We start from the raw sequence: 15,878 nt of genomic DNA on the forward strand, positions 1-15,878 counted from the left end.
ACAAAAACAAGGAAGAGAAAAATATATAATATGACTCACAACCATTGCCAGCCTCAAATATTTATTCTTCCTTCAGGCATTGATTACACCACTGTACAGAACACTGTGCCACCTTCTGTAAAGTTATTTAAATCTGTCTCGCATCCTATTCCATTACTTTTTTTTTTTTTTTTTTGATGCTTATTATTAGGAGGATCTCTTCCAGACTGCTAGCATTAGGACATGTCATCTCACCTTTTAAAAAAAAATAATCTCACATACTTCTTACATTCTTTTTCACACCTCTAGCCTTTAATTTAAAAGAGCCCAATCTGACACTGATTCCTCTCTGAAATAGCACAGTCTTTATTTATAGGTTTGCATGAGTAATAGATGGGTTTCTGTCCTTACTCACTAGCACACCCTCCGCAGAGTCTACGGGACCGTCCTCCAACCCTGACCAAAGTTCTGCTCTAACAGATACAATGGACTCTGGCTTCCCATAGAGAGCATTACTTAACCCACACAAACTACCAAAAAATTATTTGGGCTGACATTAAACCACTCTTGCTGCTATGTCAATCTATTAAAAAGGAAAAAACCTCCACCCTTCCCCAAAATTGCTGACTATTCAGAACCGGCCCTGTTCTATGAACTTGCTTTGCATTCTGCCATCCTGTAGAAGAAAGCCAGGAAAAAGGACTGACTAAGGACCCCTAGTACTTCTACCACTCACAAAAAAACCCCACCTTAAAACACATGCCAGCATTTGTAAACACTTATTTTCTGTTTCTCCTTGTTCTGGAAGTGTAGAGAATCATTTTACTAATGGGTAAGTTTGGCTTCTGTTCAGGGATAAGACTAGATGCCTCACAAAAGAATGCCAAGCTAGTATAACAATTAATCTCCATACCACCACTTCTCAGAGAGGCACAGCCATGCTCTAGGGGAGAAGAGGACACCTCCTCAAGGACAGCATTTTAAGAGCAACTGTGCTCTCCATGGCTCCCTGTGATGTGTATAGCATGGCTTCTAGTGTTTTGTTTATTGAAGTCCACTGATCATCAGAAAGTAGATGGGCAATGCAACTAAAGAGAAAAAAAATCCAGCCAAGATCAAAGATGCCAGAGATACTAGTAGATGAGAACCTGTGTTTCCAATGTTGCTGACCGCTTGACAACAGTTTGCAGTACAGAGGCCTGGAAAGACAAAGTATTCATAGATCCCCTCCAGAGAGCTACTGAAATCATCATGGAACTGGCCAGAGCCATAAGGTCCACCAATACATCTCCTTAAACTTCTAGCCATCTAGATCCCTCCTAGAGGACAGAAAGGAAGAAAAGAAGTGAAAGGCCAGAGGCAAACACTGTATAGCTGCAGGGTTCCTATGTCAATTTAGTGGATGGGATAATCCCAAGGAAGCCTCCCATATTGCAAGAAACGGTGTCAACATCGTTTCCAGCTCCACTAAGCCAAAAATGGTTCCTTCACAATAACATCTATACTTCCCTTCACTCTGAGATTTCTTGACCCCAGGAGGTGAAGTCTAAAAAAGAGACTTTGCACCCCTGTGTATTACCTGCACTCAGATAAACGAGCACGACAAGGAAAAGAGAGAAGAAGAAATATAGGAAGGGTGTGGGAGAGCAAAAGGATCAATAATAGGGAATAAGGTGAGAAAAAGAATTAAAATAAAATCAGTTGGACTATTTGGAATTACCTCCTTTTACTCTGAGTGGTCAATCATTGACTCCACAGTGGCTCTGAAGGAACAGGGCAGAAGGACCTATTTCAGCTGATAAATTATGCAGAAGTCCATCCCAAGGCTGAATTAGGCCAAGGATATTGTAATAGACTTGACTCCCCCTCTCCTCTCTAGAAATCAGGAACAGAAAAATGAGGCAGCAACAGGGCTGGAAGAGACTGATCAAAGCTCCCCACTGAGTCAGTGGCCAAGTCTACATCTCCCTTTTCCTGTTCTCTGAAAGCGAGACTGCTGTTTCCTTATCTGACTCTAGAGTACATCCAAAGGTACTTAAGTTTCAGAGGGGTCAGCCTCTTTCTGGGAAGGATAGTTCTAAGAACAAGCAGTAAATATAACTCATTTACAGCAACTAATTAATTCATTGCCCATTGCCTTATAATCTTTTTTAACCAGCAGTTCCAAAGCAAAACAAGATTGCAAGGCAGGGCTCACAATGTACAGGAGGACTATGGTAGTTAAAAATTTGCACACAAAGACTCAGTCCTGAGCTAACTGTGTTCCTGGGGTACACGTCTGCTGCAGTAAAAAAAAAAAATTCACATTAAAGAGGAAGGACTGTCTTGGCATTAGAAGAGTGCCTGGGACTCAGGAGACTGAGATCCACTTCCTGACTCTGTTCAGAGTCGGTCATATTGGGTGACTCTGCCAAAATCACGCAATTTCCTTGTAACTTCAGCATGCCTCCATGAATCAAGGATAACAACAATTCTTCCCTACCTCTCTGAGACTGCTGTGTGATTGCACTCTCCAAAAAACTGAACAGCAGCAACAGTGGAGGACATTTTGGCTGAGCAGGCAACAGATACATTCCAGGTGATCCAACAGTGGTAGACCCTCACCCTGCAGAGGGGGTGTCAACAGCCCTGCCCTGCTCTTCCTTCAGGAGACATTGATGGTGGCTCCCATGCCAGTGCCAGCTTATACACAAGGAATAATGTTTGCCTGGAAGGGCAGCATTGACTCCATGACCAGCCACTTAGTACTTTTACCAAAGAAATGGTGACCAGCCAGAAAAATGGCCTTGGGTGACCAGCTGCTCCATGCCAAGGCATATTATAGGTCACTTCCAACTGCCCTAGCAAATGCACACACAAACATATTTATATCCTTACCACAGCAAGAAGTGATGCGTCTATGCTTAGCCCTGCAAATGGAAAACAGCACCTCTCTTTCAAACACCAAAAAGCTCTTAGGGATAACCTTTCACAAATAAACAACCTGCTCTGCTCCGAGAGGGATTTTATAAAGAACAGAGATTACAATGGGCTTAATCATGATTAAACACTGATCTGGCTCAATCTACTCAAAAGCAGACAAAAGATAAATAAAAACCTCCAGCAGATGCATTTCATACTGGAAATTCTGGAACCTGAATTGACGTCATACTTTTTATGTTCAGATAATATCTGGAGGAAACAGTACACTGGATCAAGAAAACAAAAGCAAATTTCTAGTTAAAATTCTCCGTGTGTTGTGTAGAAAGGAGAGGGCTACAGCAGGGAATGCACAGGGCAGCTCAGCATTTTACAAACCCATTTTTGACTGTAGCTGAAATTGCACTATTAGAGTGATGCCACTAGAAAGAAACAAGCACTCCCTTTTGTCCCCATCTCCTGGGTCTCACCCTGCAAACGTGGGCAACATTAGTCATTGCATTTCCCCTGAGACAAAAGCTGCTTCTAATCAATGACAGGCAGGTTAATTTTCTTTCACTAAAGCAATGCCACCTCCCCAGTTGTTCTTCATTGATTCCTCAGGCACAGTATGAAAATTCTGCATGATGGGAAAGGGCTGCATCTAGTGAACATCTCCCAAATACAGACATCTAGTCTTTCCTACAGGTGAGGAAACCCACAAAACAGATTTCACATCACGGAAGAGAACTCCAGCCATTAGTACTGCTGAGGGAGGTGGAAAAAGGAAAAAAATGAGCACAGATCTTAGGGATTGCTTGCTTACAGTGCTAAGCTTTCCATTTTATTCAACAGGGTAAAGATGTTCTCTTCGAGGAAAGAGAAATAACTTGGGGGGGGGGGGGGGCGGGGGGCGAGCGGAATATGTATCTGGAGGGGAAGGCTTATCAGTTTTCTCATTCTATCATCTCAACTCTTCATGTCCACACCAGCAGAAATGCCCAATGGATGACCACGTAACATTTGGCTAGCAGACAAAAGAGATCCCTGCCTGTAGTAAGATGGCTAGAAGCTACGCCACTGCCTCTCCTGAGGCCTAGAGAATGTATGCTGTGCTTCACAGCTACAGGACCTCTACTTCCAAACACCAGGTGAAAGACTTTCAATCCCTTTTGATTTGTGACCTCCAAAACTTCTCCACTGAAGGTGAAAATCCCCATACAGGAAATGTAAGCCTACTGATAATTACTTTGTTCTTCTCGCTTTCTTTTCACTGACGTCTTGGACGTAGCTCACAGTGCATAAATTTGCCATCACTGGCACAGACAGACCTTGATAGTAAAACCTGTGTTACTTATCCTGATTTTCAAGCTGCAAGTTATCATCAACTTCAAGAACACCATCCCTGAACAAAATCACAATTCTCACCGCAACTCCTACCGTGCTTCAGCCCACGCAGCATATCTCTCATGCCAGTTTAGGCAGATCACTTCCAACTTCAAGCAGAATAATCATCACTTTGCAGACGAATTCCACGCTTCCACAAACTGTAGATCAGAGTTACACGATTTGCATTTCCTAGATGAGAAGCCAACAAACTGCTCTGTCTCTGGACTCAAGTGGACAGTCCTTTCTCATCCCAAGTAATAGCAGGTGCACTTGCTTATTAATATGCAAACAGGAAAATAATGGGTTACTGTTGCTTGTTCCCAAAGCGGGTTTATCTTATAAAAAGCTGTCAGGGGGGTACTAAATATAATGTTGTTGTACAGATTATCTAATTTTCCTCAGTAACCTACCTCTGAAGGAGAAATGAGCTCAAAAGCCCGTGTTAATACCTGAAAGGTGCAGGGGGGAATATTTGACAGAATGCAAAGAGTATTTTTCTTACAACATGGATGACTCTTCCTGCACATCCTACTGGCATCAAGCACCAATGAGAACAATTGTTCTGGCATACTTGTTGCCAATGGAAAAGGTCTACAGATTTAAAGGCTAAACCAGCAACCAATGTGAAATGTCACCTGCCTAATTACTTTAACAGATGTATTTTTCAGGAGAATTATTTTTTCCCCTTCCCCAAATAAGTACAATTAACACTTGCCAAGTAGAATTCTTCCATCTGCAATTAAGGACTTCCAAAAATTAGACCAAGTATAGTACTCAAAAACACATTGGGGTAAGAGTGAGTGTCTCTGGGGGGGGGGGGGGGGTGTGTGTCTCTCCCAGAGCTGTGCTGCTGGAAGAGGAAGAGATGCTTCATAAAGGACGCCAACAAACCTGCGTGCCTGAGATACTTCTTTCGAAAGCCTTAGTGGCCTTGAACCCTTGTGGGGAGGAGACTGCCATGACCACAAGCTTTCCCTTGGCATCTTGCCGCCTGCGTTCGTTACTGCCCCTGGCAAACAGCAGCAGCACTTCTAAGCAAAGGCATGCCAGCAACGCAATCCCACGGGAGCCGGGACAAGCTCAGTGAGGAGGGAGGGGGAAGAAAACAGATCGATTTGAAGGTTCAAGGTAAGTCAAAATGCAAGTAAGCATGCGCTTAGTTTTAAGCTGCTGGTGAGACCACTCACGCGGAGTACGTGCTGGAATGGGTTTGATATGCTACGGCCAAAACAAACACAAACCAACCCATCTCTGACCCAGAATTTTCTCCAGGTGAAGACTCTTGTTCTTCTAATGTGACCTGGTCCTGTTTCACTGAGATAAATTACTATCTTCCTGTTCCTTTTAATGAAAGCAAGCATGGCACTGGGGTCCAGCTCCACAAGCAGCACCCCCTTCTGCAGTGTTTACAGGTGCCCATGGCACCTCAGAGAAACAAACCAGCTGATGAGCAGCATCCAAGGGTCAGACAAACTTGACCTGAGCCAGAATGAGCTGTAATTACACCCAGCCAATCATCCGTTCTGTCTCAGCAACCCTAGGCATAAATGCAGCCAAGTGTGGTAGATTTTTGGCTTAAAGGGCCATTTTGGCCAAATTTGGTGAAAAATTAGGGTTTAGGAAATTAAACAAATAGAGTCTTTACATAACACAAAACTTCTCAAGGTGTGATCAATTTTTTTTTTCAATGGCCAAGCTGGGAAAAACATTTAAAGTATCTAAGATAGTCAGAACAGCATTAAACCCTTTTGCTGTAAGCAACCAGTAAATAACTGATGTCCAGCAGCTTCTGAAGCTCAGCAGCGCTCCAATACGTGAGGACAAAGCTTTCCACAACATACCTGCAGGGGGTTCCCATCTTCTCAAGACCCCAATGGTTCAAATAGGTTCTCCCAGCCTGTTCTGACAGCCTGCTGCTTCGTGTGCCTCACCTCCCAGACTGTCATCTCATTTCAAAAAGGTGATGGTAAACTGTGTTTTGCAGCACCAGATAATCTTCTGATACTGGCTCAAGGCCCTGGTTCTCAAGAGACTTGCTACACATGCACTTAACTTCAATGTGATTTGATTTAATGGAGCTAGCCTGCAGCACGAACACTAGTGTGTGCCCGTAAGTCTTTTCAGGGGGCACTGCTGTTCACCAGCATGCTTCTACTCACTCTGGGTTTCCATGCAAGTGTCAAAAATATATAACAACACTTTCAAAGCTGAGCATTGCATTTTAGAAATAATAAGGTTACAAAAGTTCAAAGCCATCTATGACAGACTAGAAAGTGTCCTATAGGAAAAACACTTTTAAGTTATCATGTCCACAGCTATCTTAAAGAAAACTTCCCTTTAAAAACCAGAAAACTCAATCTTGCAATGAATATTAAAATATTATCATTTGATAACATTCTGTATCCCTGCAATATAATGTGATAAATAATGATTTACAAGTACAAAACTCAGCACGTGTTCTCAAAACCTGACTCTGCAAGCAGGCAGGACAAGGGATTTTATTCTAGTCTGGTTTTTTTCCCTTCCTGTATTTAAAAAATAAAGACAGCAAACTTCTTTGAACTTACATAATTCCGCCCTGTTATTTTCCAGAGGGCTAAACTGGCCTTTTAAATTCTTTAAGCTTGGCATTGTATGAAAGCAGATACCAAATATTCAGAGAGCTTAATTTAGAAAGATCATTTTTCTGAGGCTGAGCCTTTCTGAAGAGCTTCCTGCAGAGTTCCAGACAATGCCTCAAACAGCCATTCCCACTAGGCTGAGGTCACCTGCCCTTGCCAAGCCATGTTTTAGGAGGCATTGGGCCAAAGGGAAGCATAGGCCCGACAGAAAGGTGGGAAGTTGACAAGGTGCAAGGTGCCAGAGAAGCCCACTGCTGCAAACGATGACAATTTGTGAATGTTAACCTGTTTTGCACAATGAGTGGTTGAGAACAGTGTCTTCTGCGCATGCAAAAAACTACAGTATCACCTGCCTAGCCCTCTGTCGCCGCCTTTTAACAAAATCCACCTCTTTGGGTCAAAATCAGAGTTCACCAAAGCCAATGAAGAGAGGCCCCTCTTGAATTAACTGGGTTGTACGAAAGACCTCTGTGAAATGCATCTCCAGTCAGTGGCAAAGCACAAGGCTGAAGCACCTGCTGGCACCGGATTTCATTTTACCCAGTATTTCTAGAGTACCTGGCAGATGCAGCCTTAACACAGTGCTGGAGAACCTTCTCCTTCACAGAGACAGGATGTGCTTGAGGCAGGAGAAGGCTTCCTCCTTCCTCGCTGAGCCTTGCCAGGTCACTCGTAGCCACAGAGGGGCTGCTTGGGTCAGCACCAGCTCAATGCCTGCCGTAAGGCCGCAGTCTTCCCAGCAGGGCTATGAATCTAGTTGTTTTCTTTGAATCCTACCAAGTCTCTCATATTTCCACACTGCCTCCCAGCTGGCGCCTTGGTCCTCTAGACGAAGGAGCTGGTGCAGAACATGAAGGGAACCCACCGGTCCCAGCGTGGGCACTCGGAGCCCAGTCCTACCCTCCAGGCCAGCAAACCCATAAACCAGTAAATACAACGTTGGGTTCTTCACGCAGAAGGAAATGATCTATAGGGTGCTGCTGTGTTTGCAATACCCTTGGCTGAGGAGAAACACTAGGTGTTCTTATTTACAAACCCTCCGGCCTTTTGGGGCTACTGGTTTTGCTGCGGCTCTGCAGGTGGGATCTCAGGCCTCTGAGGCACCAGTGCCTTGGCTAAACAGATGGGGTCTGACGCACTGGAGCGGGGGGGGGTTGCCCCCTGAACAGGACCACGTTGCTTGGACGGAGAAAGCCATAGGCTCCGCACAGCTCCTCCTCTCTGCCCCCGATGCAGCGAGTGCAGGCTATTTGCAAACCCCACCATCCCTGGGGCACGTCCCTCAGCTCCTTGGAAGATCAGGCTTAAAAGCAGGCCTATCCCTGCAAGAAGTAGACAGGAGGAGAGCTCAGGCGAACAGGCGCCATATACTTGGCAGGTGGTGTCAGGGCTCATGTTGAGTAGCTAGCCGCTTTGATCCCGTCATCACTATATTAAACCACGTTTCTGCCAAGGCACCTCCTGCCGTTCTCCTGAGCTGGATGTTCAAAAGGGGCTCCTCAGGACACTCTTTCTGCTTCAGACATTCATCTTTGTGGGTTCAAATCATCTACTTATCCCCAGCTGTTAGCAAGGAACTGAGTTTGGGAAAGCTAACGTGGGCAGGCTAGAGGCATTGCTTACCCCAGGTCCACTGTAAAATCAGAAAACACCAAAAGCATGCAGTCAACTTGGACAAAACATCGCCCCTCTGACTTCATGTACTATGTAGCTAGGAAGATGTCTATTTTATGCTGCATGATTTTCCATGAAGCTAGGAAGCCCAACTAATACAGAGAGCTTTAAGAGCTTAAATGTATTATGACAGAGTTATCAGATATATTTTTAAATACCTTTTCCAGCGCTTCTCTATCGACCAGCTCCTGCACAGCCAAAAGCTTGATACTGTAAGAAAAAACAGCGAGAAAAAAGAATGAATCACTCTATCGCAAGCATTACAGAAACACAAGTAAGAGCAGAACCGAAGCTCTTTTTATCTTCTCAGTTGACAAAAGAGTCTACAGAGGTACAGATACAAAAACTGTTCAGGATAGAATAAACCAAAGCAAGAGAGAACCAGTGTTACTTTGCTTGCTTTGAACTAGCTGTCCTAAACAGATTTTTCTCGTTTCTGACCTACAAGCGTATCTGAATTCACCTTACAGAGAAACTGCATTAATCATTACGTTTTTAATAACCTAAATTAACACTGAAAGATCTTCTGAACAACAAACATAGAGAAAGAGTCTAAACATTTCTATTGGTTTTGGTCAGCTTTGTTCTTCAGTATCAACAGGTTTCTGGGAGTCCCAAAGTCATTCCCAGGGATTTACAATATTATATATGAGGTACAGTAACTAAGACAACCAAGCTCAAGACATCTGAGGGAGATGTGAGGGAAATGTGCATAACTGTTTGAAAGTAGGGTAGAGAGATAATCCGTAATTATTATTCTTGTAATGCCATTTGCTAATCAACCCCAAATTTCTTCACCTACTGAATCTTTTCTAAGTTTACCTCTCAGGGCTAAATCCCGCTCACCGAATTTCATTCACTTCAACAAAATTATGAGAGTTACTCAAGCAGGATTCTGCCCTGTAAGACAGGTAAAATCACAGCTAAATCGAGGTATACAAGAGAACCTTGTACAACATCTATACTTTCATAATTGGTTTAATGAGTCGTTAGAAATTACCCATCCTTCATCCAACTTCAGTTACTTGCCTGCATCCCCATGTAGTGCAAAAGCCCAATCCTTTCCACATTAAGGAATTTCAGGAAGAGATCTTGTTGTACCCCCACCAAGCTGCAGGGCTCACAGGACAGGTATGAACCTGAAAAGTATTGGCAAATCATTGCCAGCAGGTCGAAGGAGGTGATCCTGATCCTTCCCCTCTTGGCAGCACTGGTGAGGCCACAGCTCACACCTCCCCATCCCTGGGCACTTGCCATCAGCAGCCCACAGCAGCTGCCTTGGCCGGAGAGTAGAAGGAATCAACAACACGTCCACTTACAGAGCCAGGCACCTACTTTAGGATGGCATGGTTACGATTCAGCCCACCTAAACTTTAGCTCTCTCCAACTTTGGTGCCTAATTGAAGCTAACATTTAGATTCGCTATATGGTCAGTGAAATGAGAGAGGAACCTCACTTCCCCAGGGCAGTTCAACCCACTTATCCTGGCATCATCCCCTATGTCCTCCCACAGGAGCAGAAGCTGCTGTTACGCTACACTGCCCCAAGTCAGGCTTGCAGAAAGCTGGCAGACTTTTCACCTGTGGAGTAGACCAGTATTGCAACTCTGACTGCTCACCTTCCTTACCCAGTCCTAAAACCAGTCGCTTAATATATTATCCTTGGACTCCAGAGGATTATTTCCTTTACCCAGGGATACAAAAACATGTGCATGGCAGTGGAAGAATCAAATGATGCATACTAATATTGTTTAAATGACTCTCACAACTCTGTAGACAGACACAGCAAAGAGCCAGTACAGTTAAAAGCTCATATTCAAGACTGTGCAAATAGTCGACGTAGAAGTCTGCCAAAGGATATAATTTGCCATGTACTACAAGAAGTTTTATTACCCTTTCAAAACCTTAGAGTAATGTTGAGTAATTCTTGAATGTCCATTGACATCTTATATATTAATTATGCACATCCATCCTGTAACAGCAGCTGGCAAAACATAACTTTAGTCCTGTCCTTCTACTGTGTTACAATGCTTTCTACTACAGGTATTCACAGCCTAACCCCTAAACACGAATGTGCTTTCACTTTAATGTACTTCTAGTTTTCAGACGTCTTCAAAGCATCATAAAAAGCCTATATCCAATGAATTATAAAAGAGCCCCAGACCACACATTTCCAGTCTGTAGAGGCTATTATTACTAAGACAGAGAGGGTGGAGATGGTTCAGAAAACAATGGGATAGTCAGGAAAAAGAAAAAGGTATTCCACGAAAGTCCAATCACTACAGTAGCAGGGGGCACACGGTTTTTTGTTACCGTTTGGTGAACACATTAGGCCGCACACAAGCATGCAGCCAAACTGAAAGGTAAGTACACAGCCAATACAAGGTATTTTTTGACATCATTTTCCTTGCAATTCAGCCAGCAAGCAAAACAAAGATAGGCCAGGCACTGAGCAAAGAAGGCACCTCCATTTAAAAAACACTGCAGTGTTGTGTCCAGCCCTGAACTTCAGAAGGAGCCTAGGCTGATGCATCTTGGAGAGCAAAGTCCAATAGCGTGAGCAGTAGCAATGCAGCCACAATCAAGACCTGTCTTGGAATTCAGGGCTCACCTCAGTTTTGGGTAAGCCGCCTCTGTTACAGTGCACTTCAGAAAAAACACAGGACAGGTGAGAGGGAGGTAGTCTAACACACATGTGGAGGCATCCAGGATGCTCACAGCCAGCTGGGCTGCTGCAAAGACTGCTTCAAGTCTGTGTGTACGTAGTAAAATCTAACATTTTCTCATTCCTTTCAGCAAGCTGTACAACAATGTGGTTTTGGTTATGCAAATTACTTTTGTCTTTTTCCTTTTGAAGCCAGAGACTTTTCAATCACTTAATCACCAAAAGGTAGAATTTATCAATCAAGGCTGCTGGTGCTTCTACCAATTGTCTGATTTATTTCTAGAATGTTAATTGTGGATTATCTGACACTGAATAGCTGCAGAAGAAAGACATAGACTGCCCCAAACGCAAGTACTGTTTTCATTACAGATCATCATCTTACTGTACAAACCTACTCTCCTTCCCATTTACACTAGTAAAGCCCCACAAGCACTCCTTCAACTGGTATGCTTTTATTTAAAACAAAGTATACAGAGTTACACAGAAGTAAGTAATAAAACAGGGAGCAGGAATCTTTTTACTTTATCTCATTGTATTTACAGGGATGCTGCACTCTTGTTCAGAGATGAAGAACCCATACAAAATGTTTACGTGCTGCAGAGATACTGCATGTGCAGGACCAGAAGAAAATCTGATTTCAACATTGTTACATGATTTGCAAAAACATTGGTTTGACTCTTGGTGAGAAAAAGACTTCCCTCTACTGTTACAAATTTACAGAGCTCAATGGTTGCCCAGTACTTTACTCTTTCCTCCCCAGGTGACACCAGGTATTTTTTCTGGGTCAAAAGGAATCAGCAAATGCAAATATCAGCCTTCATATAACCAGCTGCAAGATGCTTCTTTCCTTGAAGCACCATCACGGATGCTGTCTCTGCGCATTGGATTACAGTCCACTACCTGGAAAATTGCTCTTGATAGCCAGTTATTTACTGCTATTTCTTCCAGGAATTCCAAGCAACATTAGTATGTGCTACTTTATTCAATATCAGCTTGGAAATGCAGCTTCTTTCAAGGCTGCTGCTTGGGGGGGTTTGACGCTTTGAAAAAAATCAGGCTGCTTATTTAGGCACTACATCAGCAATCCTACAAACACTGAAAGCAGCTCATAACTACATATGCTGTTTGTAGCTTATGTGTTTGCCAAGGATTTCAGATTAGATGGGAACATAAAAAGTAACTGAGCTGGGGGGAGGGGGAAACTCTCTAATAAAGCGGAAATGCAAAGAGAGTTACCACAAGCCAATGCTGAAGCCCAAGCTCTTGCTGTCTACAACACAAGACTTAAGTACTCTTTTTATACACCATTGCATCATTTCTTTCATACTCACCTGTGGTACACAAACACTAACTCATGAATAAAGCCATAGAAAAATCATATTTCCTGAAGAAACCTTTTGGTTCCTGGAGCACCTGCTCTAATCTATGAGCTTTAAAGTACACTGGTAAGAAAACTGTAACACAAGTAACTACACCAACTTGATGAAAATGGCCCTACTTGTATCTGAAACCCTATTAAAAATAGTCACTGACTCAATTACTTACATGATCTATTTAAACAAAGCTATTGAAATTAATATCCTGGCACCCCAGGCACACTCAAAATACTTGAAAACATGCAGTGATCAGGATGAAGGACTCTCCTCCAGCAGTAAAAATATGCAAACATGATGTGCTGTCAAGGAAACACATGACTCCCTCTTTTTTTGGCTGCGGGTGACGCACGGCATTCTCCTCTAAGGGAATTCCTTTTGGTTTCCAGAAGATTAGTCACAGTGCTGAGCAAATGCCTACAGCTACAGCACATTTCTACTCCTCAGGGTAGCGTTGCAATCCTTTCCTCAAAGTCTTCTTACTTAAAACCACGTAACATTAGGTTCCTCTCTCTAATCCCACATACCCAGAAATAATTTAAGCCTTTTCAGCAACCTTTTGCAACACTGCAAACTTGCCAATAGGTCCCTTGCTGGTCGGTGCATTCCTATTCACCATGAGCCATCATCCCGTTTTATTTGCATTGCGCTTCACTTCCCAGCTTGAGTTCGCATTGCTCACAAAATCCCATCTGCTCTTGCAATAGGGGATGTCAGGGCCTTCTTAAGACCCACCACAGGGTCATCTGCCTGCAAAGCAGCAAACCTACGGCTCCGCAGCAAGGCAGATGGGATAGACAGAAACCGCTGCGCAAGGCAGATCCAAGATCCATCCAGAATGCACCTGACGAAGAGAAGCTGCTTCCTCCAAAACTAGCTTTGAAGGGTGCTCCAGCAGGATTTAGTATTACAGCCAGTTTCTGGACCATCCCTGCACAGCACTAGAATTGCAGCCATTCTGGACACAGGTAACTTGGCTGCCACTGTCACGGGAGAAGCTCTCCAGAGCAGAGCCCTGCATCGACAAGCACAGTGACCTGCATCTGCTGAGCCGACCCCAGAGTGGAGCTGAGGTTCCCATTCAGCGCAGAACCTGGTGGTTTTGAGAAAAAGAGAACGAGAACGAAGTGAGGAAAAAGGTGAAGCATTAAGTTCAATGATCAGAGAGTCAGCAACGCATTTAAACAAACACTTGGCCTCACAACGGCATCCTAGAGAAGCTGCTAGGTGCTGTGATGCAGGGCAGCTGTGAAGGTAGAGCAGCAAGAACCCACCTGGAAGCTGGCACTCCCGGTGCCTGCACCTTAGCTTTCCACACCTTGTTAGCCTGCAAACAGCTGGTGCACGGTGAGTCTCCAGGCATGCCGGCACAGCTGGATTTAGTACCATTTCGCTTTTCCTTCCCAGTAGCCACAAACTCTTCCTCCTCAGCCTGGAAGAGCAGAGCTCCCCAGACAGCCGGCACTGCCCGTCTCCTGCCTGCGGGTAGGTAGGGCACGTGGCTCATAGACAGTCATCACCGACCCGGGTTCGTCATCCAGCTGCAATGTGAACTGAGGATTGGTCTCAATTTGCTTTGCAAGCTTATACATCTTTGCTCGGAGCCTGAGTTTTTCCAAAAACCTCATGCTTTCTAGTAGTCGGGGCATAAGCCTGACTAAAGTTTAACAACATCAAGAAATGCCATTTGACTTCTCTTAGTTTTCTGGCTCCTTCTTTAGCATGCAGCTGTACCGAATCATGCTTCAGCTAGACTCACAGACATTATTATAAATAGCCTATGCAAAAAGCACTCAATCCCAAAGCATTATTCTGAGCATGATTAAATCTTTCCCTCCTCCCTCCCTTTCAGTCTATAAACTTTTCCCCTTTGTTCTTGAGATAAGATCCCCATAACCACGTTAGGGCCCACAGTGAAGTTTTATGGATGACTTACATATCCAAGAGTAGAGCATGGATGCACGTAACAGAAGCGCTTGATGACAAACTCACATTGGAGTTAGTTAACAGAAAGAAAAGGACGAGACCCCTTGGGTCATTAAATTTGTATGCTAAAATTGTATTTGCATATCTACACAAACTGACCTCACTCATAAATCAGTTCTGCTCCAAGAAATGGCACGAAACATGAGAGTTGGAAGAAAAAAAGCCAAAAAAAAAAAAAAAAATGCAGCTGAGCTGTGCTAATGGCCCTTGGTACCTGGGAGGGAGCACTCCCCATCAGCTGCCTGCTCTCCCCATCCATACCTGACCTCAGTCCCCAGCTCTCCTGCCGAAAGGACACGCTCCGTTTCATCACCATTCACATAGCAGCCCGCAGCCCCTATTTTTCTTTTGGCGTCTGCCAGATGACAGGGTGAGGAACGATAAGGGATGGGGAAGTGGCCGTCGCAGGTATGTGTTCACTGCGAGGGCTGTGGTGCGTCCCCGCTGCAGCCAGCTGTTGACAGTCTGAGGTTAAGGGCCATGATTAACTGTTTTCTAATTGTTTTAAGCGCAGGCAGAAGCTTAGGCACCAAGCGCATGCTGCTTCGGGAAGTACATGGTGGGTGGGGAATGATAACAGCCAAAACGTGACAAACACACAAAAACATTTATCTTGCTGCTTAAGCAAATATGGGGCCGGGGGGAGCGGGAAGTACTTAGGGTGGAGGTTTTGGGGGTTTTTTTTAGTTGGCTGGTTGTTTTAAATACAGAGCTGCTGCTGACACATTTGGAGTTGTCCCTTGCTGCTAATGTCTAATGAGAGCTGAGGCTTGGTTTCTTGACTCTGCTTGCCACGGTGATGATTACCTTGCACAAAGGCAAGTGAAGGCATGGCGGGCTCCCACCCACAGTACAGCGGACTATGCTTAACACGGTGAGATTACTGAGGAGCAAGTCTCTGAGCACTGACTCGAGCTCCAGCCCTGGGGGGCTGCAGAGCGATCTGTGCTTCTCCCTCATTGGGGCTGCCCATGCCAACCGGGGCAATGGCTGACCTACATGTGGTGCCTTTACAGTGAATGAGTAAATTTTAAGATGTTCATCAGTGCATGCAATGTGAAAAACCATCTCATTTTTGCTGGCATATCCCATTTGCAAAGTTGTCTTCCCCCGCCCCCCCAAGACCCTGTTCACTCAAACCCCAGTAAAAACAAAAGCAGACAGAAGAAAGAAAAAAAAGCATGCTTAATGACTTTCAGCCTCATAAACTTCCTCCATCTACCCCTATGAAGTCTGTCAAGGAAATAAAATCAGTTTCTTCTTTTCCACTAAAAGCATCTGCATCTTCTCAATC

General features: G+C 44.3%; 1 protein-coding gene across 1 annotated transcript in view; it reads right to left on the reverse strand.

Moving 5' to 3' along the window:
• EEPD1 (endonuclease/exonuclease/phosphatase family domain containing 1) overlaps positions 1–15,878 on the reverse strand; it is a 66,298-nt gene that overhangs the window by 22,065 nt on the left and 28,355 nt on the right. Inside the window, exon 2 of the mRNA XM_049817006.1 lies at positions 8,720–8,771. Coding sequence (XP_049672963.1) covers positions 8,720–8,771 — 52 coding nt within the window. The remainder of the gene's footprint in view (positions 1–8,719; positions 8,772–15,878) is intronic.

The sequence above is a fragment of the Accipiter gentilis genome, chromosome 14, assembly GCF_929443795.1.
Source record: "Accipiter gentilis chromosome 14, bAccGen1.1, whole genome shotgun sequence".
Taxonomy (NCBI): domain Eukaryota; kingdom Metazoa; phylum Chordata; class Aves; order Accipitriformes; family Accipitridae; genus Astur; species Astur gentilis.